The 7,611-nt window shown below is 44.8% G+C and overlaps 1 protein-coding gene across 1 annotated transcript; it reads right to left on the bottom strand.

Moving 5' to 3' along the window:
• Positions 1 to 4,210: 4,210 nt before the first annotated feature.
• Positions 4,211 to 6,598, bottom strand: POU3F3 (POU class 3 homeobox 3). The gene has a single exon (XM_050922374.1). It carries the CDS (start codon positions 5,606 to 5,608, stop codon positions 4,307 to 4,309), a length of 1,302 nt encoding a protein of 433 aa, XP_050778331.1. The 5' UTR covers positions 5,609 to 6,598; the 3' UTR covers positions 4,211 to 4,306.
• Between the last annotated feature and the right edge of the window lie 1,013 nt (positions 6,599 to 7,611).

The following is a 7,611-nucleotide window of genomic DNA, read 5'->3' as shown; positions in this document are numbered from 1 at the left end:
AACTGCAAATATCTATATGTATTACCTCTATATCTCATCGGTTCATTTTATCCATTCATCATGCTAAAGAAGACCAATTTCCTTGCGGTATCTATCTTCCTGGGTTTATAAAAATCACTCTATATCCTACATAATTCCAAGCCTGCATCCAGGGCCAACACTTGTTGCATCTCTTTTAGAGTTTAATTACCCTGGAACTTAGGCAAACTAAACTACATGTGGCAAGAAGATCATCTCTACAATTTTGTCCTGAAATCTGCCAGTTATAGATGTATTTTCTTCGATTTACATTAAAAATTTGAACAAATATATCTGTATCTTAAAAGGTATATCTATATAAATATATAGAAGTGTCAATTTTTCTTTAGCTTGAAGTTGTTGATCATTTATTACAAAAATAAACGAATAAATACAACAATATATTGTTGTTTTCAACAGGATAAATATTTTACAAATATATAATTAAAAAAACAAATTTAATTGTTAAAATTATTTAAAATATTACACTTATTGATAAAATTATCAATAGTATATACTGCATTTCATATTAGAACCAATTATTCTCTAAACGTTCCATTTAAAACCATTCATACAAAACAAATTATGAGCATTGTAATGTGCAAACACCAGTCACTACATTAAAGCATAAGGAATCTTTAAAGATAATTTAAGAAATGAACCGTTGTATTTTTAAACCAAGGTATAGCTCTTCGTTATGTTCCGAAAATATGTGGATCAACAGCAGGGAGGTGGCTATTTTAAATACACTTGAAAATGATTTATAGCATACAGACTAGCCGGGGAAAAGATGGGATGTCAACGAGAAAACTAGGACGCAGTAGAAGACTGCAGAATATGAAAATGTAAACTAAAAATAATCACATCTTGGGATTATCCAGACTGAGCAAACACAACTTTGTAAAACATTTGGCTTTCCTTTAGGTAGAAAAATAATAATATGGAAAAATGATGAAGACTCTGTTACCAAACACAGAACACTGATATTATAAATGAATACAATTACTAACTTCATTAAAAGATCTGGCGATATATAACAATATTTTCATTATTTACATGTGTACCAATATAACCCTTAACACAAAACCTCTTACTTATTATCTACCTCTTATTATCCCTTAGACTCACAACCCTGAAGTTCCTAAATACATTCAAATGATTCGATTTCTTATTGGGGTGGGCAGAGGGAGGAAATGGCCTCACTTTTTGCGCACAGTAAGTGCACAGAAAGGACAGATTTTGCACGTTCCTACTACCAAACATTATTCCTCTAGTGTAAAAATCAGCCCTTCTTATGTAGAAATCCGCAAAGGTTGTCTTTTAATAGAAACCAGTGTGAAGCCTAATGTAGCTCTTTGTTGTCATCCAAATCCAGTAACCAAATACCACTAAGAAATTTAAATAGACCTACTCCATGTCTAATAAGCCACCACCCTTCATGTGTAAAAAATAGGATTCCACCTCACGTGTTAATAGTATCCACCACATAAAAACAAACCCACTGTTTCCAAACTGGAAGTCCTTTCTCTGATCTCCCTTGCATGTAGCAAAATTCATGATTACTCCTCTCCTTCCTTCCTTCCCTTCCTTCCCCCGCCCCCCTAATAAAATTACTGGGAAGCTCTTAAATTAAACAAAAGAATAAATGAAATTGTCTTGCATCCTTTCACTTTTCCTTTTTCTAATATGGCCTTTTCGGATTTCACAAAGCAAAATGAGTGTGATATTTACTACGATCTGGTGTTAAAATAATGCATCCAGTACACGGCTATATGGTTGGATTTGATTTATGAAAGTGACACAAGGCCTGTCAAAAAGGAATAAATGTGTGTTGTTTCTACAGCAGTTTTCTGGGGTTTTAACCCCAGCATCAACATCACATAGCGAGAAAGCAAGGAGGGAGGAAGAAAATGGGAGAACGGGGGAAACCAGAGAGTATTGAAAGCTTACATTAATAAAAAAATAAAATATTTCTCTATAATACGTTTTCAGGGGATTACATAGAGGCATTAAATTTAGATCTGTAGTTTCGACAACATGACCAATTCAAAATGAAGAGTTGAAATATTCATTCACTTGTGTGTATATTGCAATAAATTTAGCAGATAAATATGACAGCCTACCTAGTGCATCTATTGGCATCTTTAACGTTACTTATACACACATTTGTTGTAAAAAAGGAATGGCAACACTATATTCGAGTGAAGTAAAAACTGTACTACACCACTACACACCTCGTACAAAAAAGCCTAAAACAAACAAACAAACAAACAAACAAACAACAACAACAAAAATGGTAAACTGTGAGGACCTAGGTAGGATTTTGAAAGTATCATCTCCATATTTTTTTTGAAAAAGTACCTTTCTTTAAATTATAACGATAAATTAAATACAAATATTATACAGATATAAAATGTGTCAAAATAATTTACACTTAAAAAAGCCTTCGTTTCTTAGTTTGAAAAGAGACTAAACTTTTAAAAACATAACTGCTTTCAGTATTAGCCATTATCAGTTCATATACTTACACATCTACTGCACTGAAGTTTAATCTTAAAATAAAACAATTAGTTTAAAGAACGTGGCCTTCTATTCTCTAATCTTGCCTTACTATCCCATTACACAGGGATATTTATGAAAAACTCTACGGAAATGTACTTTGTATACGGATTTATAAGAAATGAGTACTGTATTAAAATGCTAACAGCATGAATACCAGAACTCTGCATTTCCAGATACCTGAAGTAGATACCAGATACAGAAAGCAGGTCATCCTTAGTTCTACCACTTAAATATTTGCAATATCCTTAAGAGAACTTTTTCGACACAGTGTTTATGCATCAGACACAGACTATTTCATTCTAACAAATTTATTTTCTCAATCAGCTCTTACGGAATCACTACTCAAATTAAATTACAATCAAATTATCACATCAAAAGATACCCTTATTACCTAACAACTGTCCATATTTTCATTTCATTTTGATTTGTGCTCGTCTGAAAAAAACACGTAATACAAGATCTGGGGAAAAATAAATTACCGTTTTGCAGCAGTTCATAGGTATTCTGAATAAAATATTAAAAGAAGTCATTTAATGAAAATATAAAGCAAATATTTTTAGATCAACAACGGATCTAACAATTCTATTGCCGTCTTTTTGAAAAGTCTGTTTATTAAAACCTACCAAAAACACTGCTTGGAAATGGCAGTATTATATAATCACATCCACAGCACCCATTCAATCAAAGTTGGCAACGGATTTAGGAGAGGAGAAGTTCAGATAAGTGCAGCTGCAGATGCTCAAGTACTTCTAAATCCCTTTATCTGAATCAGTCCAGAAATAAAAATAAAAATATTAATAAAAAAAATATTAGCAGTGGATTTTTTTAAGGAATCTTCCATGATGATTGGCAGCCGTCAGGAGCACGACTTTGACAGCCCTAAATTATTTCCCTTTCTCTGGCTGTTTCCCTTAATTCATGAAAAGTCCTTTTACAGAGCTCGAACTTTAGGGACCAACAATCTCTCCTCTTTTTTTCTCACGGTGTCTGCCCCCCCCTTTCCCCTTTTCCGAGTCAGCTTTCGGTATTCGGGTATTTATTCCTATATATGTGTGTGTGTTTAGTGCAGTGTGCATATTTTCCCTTCTTTCACCTGGAGAAAGTGACCCTTTTCATTTTGCAGGATACTCTCCCCACCCCCAGAATTGATATCTTGCATCAAAATGATGCGGTTTGGCCAAGAAAAACAGGGTCCTGGAATGCAGCAGGCACCCTCCGACCAGGCAGATGATTTTGCTTCTGTTTCCCTTTTTTTGGATTGCTCCCATAAAAAAAAGAAAAGTGTGTGTGAGAGAAAAAACTTTCCATGATTCATATAAGAGAGCCCTCTTGGGAGGGCATTTTTTTTGGGGGGGGGGGCGTAAAGGGAGATAAGAGGTGAGTGCTGTTCATCGCTGAAATAGGGGATAATTTAGAAATCTTTACAAAAAAGAGAAGAAAAAAAGAAAGAAAAAACATCTGCAGTTTTGGTGCATTATGCATCTCCACCCCCTCCACACCACAGCATAAATGCTAGCGCTCGGATCGACCTTTTCAAACCCTTCATATAGCTATCTATATCTATGTATTTATAGATATATATAGTCTATAGATAGATAGATAGATAGATAGGCAGATAGAGAGATAGTCGAAACAAGTCTGGATTTTTGTGTATGTGGTGTTGTTGTCGGTCCCCCTCCCCCTTTCCCTTTCTCGCCTCTCTTCCTTTCCCTTACTGTTGTGACTCTCACTGCACACTTGTTTGCAGTCCATGGTGTGGGGGCGGCGTGTCGGAGTTCACGTTGCCGACCTGGGAGTAGACATCGTCGGGGGTCTGCTGCTGGATCCCCGGGGGGGTCATCCTTTTCTCTTTCTGCCTCCGATTGCAAAACCAAACCCTGACCACCTCCTTTTCCAGCTGCAGACTGTCCGCTAGGTTCGTAATCTCCTGGGCGGAGGGTTTGGGGCATTTCAGAAAGTGACTCTCCAAGGCCCCCTTGACACTCACCTCGATGGAGGTCCGCTTCTTCCTCTTCCTGCCCTGGGCTGCGATCTTGTCGATGCTAGTGGGGCTGCCCGTGGAGGAGTCGGCTTCCTCCAGCCACTTGTTCAACAAAGGCTTGAGCTTGCACATGTTCTTGAAGCTGAGCTGCAGAGCCTCAAACCTGCAGATGGTGGTCTGGGAGAAGACGTTCCCGTACAGGGTGCCCAGGGCCAAGCCCACATCTGCCTGCGTGAAGCCCAGCTTTATCCGCCGCTGCTTGAACTGCTTGGCGAACTGCTCCAGGTCATCCGAGGTCGGCGTGTCCTCATCCGAGTGGGGGTCATGGCTGTTGACCCCGCCGTGGTGCTGCTGGTGGTGCTGATGCTGGTGGTGGTGGTGATGGTGGTGGCTGGGGTGATCCCCCAGCTCTGGCGTGTCTCCTCTCACCAATCCCGGGTGCACTAAGCTCTGGCTGCCAGGGGGAGGGCTCAGCATCCCGTTAACAGTGAACCCCCCCGGCTGGGAATAGATGAGCGATTGCTGCTGCTGTCCCCCGGCCATGGACGGGAGGTGGGCAGCGGTGGTGGCTCCCCAAGCGCCCGGGTGGCCCTGGTGTGGGGGACCCAGGTGGGGTGGCCTGTGGTGTAGCGCCGTGCCGCCGTGCAGGTCGTCTCGGCCGGAGCTGCCTTTCACATCGGGCTGCTGCTGCTGCTGCTGCTGCTGGGGGCTGCCGCTCATCCCCACCGGGCTGGTGGACCAGGGCGAGCCGGCTTCCACGGCGGCTGCGGCGGCGGCGGCGGCAGCGGCGGCTGCATGAGGCAGGGCTGTCACCCACTGGTGGGCATGGCTCAGCATATGGCCGCCGTTGCTAGCAGCCATTGCTCCCTGCATGAAGTCACTTTGGACCATTTTGACGGAGGGGTCGCCCCGGTAGCCGCCGGAGACCGAGGTGACGGCGACGCTGCCCGGCTGCATGCCCCCTCCTCCCGAGTCCGAGTGCACGATGGAGCCGGCGGCCAGGATGCTGTTGCTGGGGAGGTAAGGGTTAGAAGCCGCGGTGGCCATTCCGCTCCCCCACCCCCCTGCCTGCTGGCGTGCCACCAATCCGCACAACCGGGGGCTCTTCGGCTCCCTTTGTCAACAGCCTCTCCCGGGAACTCGCGCTGCTCCGCCGGAACCGGGGCTCGCCTCCCCACCAGCCGCTTTGCCTTTTGGCCCCGATCTCCCGTGAGCTCCGTTCACCTGTTAGCGCCCGGGCCGCTTCTTTTTGCAGGAAGACAAAATAATAATAACAAAAAAAAAAACCAATCAAAGCTCAAAAACAGGGGAGGGGGGGACACAGCGACGAGCCCCCTTCTCCTTCTCCCCGTCACGCCCTCAGGAGCACATCTCGCCCTCGCAGCCTGCCCCTGCCGGAGCGAAACTTTTTCTTCCCCTTCCTCCTCGAAGGCTTTGTGCGCGCGGGTGGCTTTTCTCTCGCGCTCCCTCTGTTCGCTCTCTCCCTGCTCGGCTCCGGGCTCTCGCCTCCTCCTCCTCTTCTCTTGCCAAGTTTGGTCGGTGTCCTAGGAAAACTTCCTGGGCTGAGGATGGTGGCGGCGGCGCTGGGGATGCTGCTGCTGCTGCATGTCTCAAAGTTGGGCTCTCGCAGGAGCACTTTGTCCCCTTTGCCACGCAAGTCCCTTTGGAGCCTTCTCGCTGGAGGCACGGGCTGGGTGAGACATCTTCCCTCCCCCCTGCCCCCCTTTTAGGCAGTTTCGAAAGGGGGGAAAAAAGGCAAAAACGAAAAAGGAGGGAGGTTGAAAGCCGGTTCTCCTTCCCTGGCAAGGTTGGTGGTTAATTCCAGCAGCGGGCTGCGGGAGGAGGAGCGCCTGGGCAGAGAGGTGTGCGTATGTGTGTGTGCATCTAGGGGCTCCTTGGTACACTAACTCCGGTGGGGGAAGTGGGCTGCTGCCAGGCTTGCAGAGCGTGCCCGGGTGGTGCTGGGAGGAGAGCAGCGCGGCTCGTCCCCACCGGCTCGCTCTCCCTGACAGCTCGCTCTCCCCGTCCCTCCCTCACAGCGCGGGGACTGCCGAGTGTTTACCCTCCGCCGAGCGCGCGCACCACCACCACCACACTTTCCCAAATACAAGGAAGTCGGGCGCGAGGGCCCCCGCTGATTGGAGACCCGCTGCGTGATTGACAGAGCCAGAATGACTGGCTCCGGACGCGAGGCCCCCCCTTCCGGCCGTTCCGATTGGTTGCTTTTTAATTTAGGCAAAGCGGCGTAGAAGCTGGCAATCTGTCCCCCCCCCCCCCCCACTTCCCGGCCCCTCCTCTTCTTCTCCCCTCAACATCTTAACTCTTGACGCCCAGCGGATAAATCTGAGTTCTCCCAGCACAGAGCAACTTGGGCATGTGGGGGAGGGGGAGAGAAGGAGAATAAAAACCCCTTGGGCGGGGGAGGGAGGAGGGGGGAAGAGGGAAGGAATGAAAAGAAAGACGAGGGGAAGAGAGAAAAACACTATCTAATAATGCATTTATTTTACTTGTATGCACGAGTCTCCTCATGGGCGAATAATTCCCATCATCTGTAAGCAGCCATTGTATATAGGCTACAGTCTACATAAATCAAACAGGCATCACCTACAGAAGGAAGCGTCCTGTTCTGTTTCAAAGTTTTGTATTCCATTTATCTCTCTTTGCATATGTCAGAAAGGCGAAGTGGGGGAGCTAATATCTTTTTAAGATTTACTAAGGTTTTTGGCCAGTCTCCACTGTCATGATCGCTTCCTTACCAAATCTTAGACTGAACCTAACATGGCAAGTTATTCCCTTAATTACATGCAATCAGCCACACGCTTCTTTGTTTTAGTTTCGGAGTTACCCTGTATATATGAGAGCTAGAATGCAGCTCATATGTCTTTGGACACTTATATGGATAGCTGCGCCGAACTGTTTAATATCAACAATATTTGAGAGGGTGCACAATAAAAAGCTTTTACCAAACAGAACAGCTCAAGCTGCTGACCACGTGCATTATTATAAAATATGTTGAACCTGAATCCTTATCATAAAAAAATCCAAATTGA

This window comes from Gopherus flavomarginatus, chromosome 1, assembly GCF_025201925.1.
Source record: "Gopherus flavomarginatus isolate rGopFla2 chromosome 1, rGopFla2.mat.asm, whole genome shotgun sequence".
In the NCBI taxonomy this organism is placed as follows: domain Eukaryota; kingdom Metazoa; phylum Chordata; order Testudines; family Testudinidae; genus Gopherus; species Gopherus flavomarginatus.
Note: the sequence above shows the minus strand (reverse complement) of the source record. Positions and strands in the feature narration are given on the sequence as shown.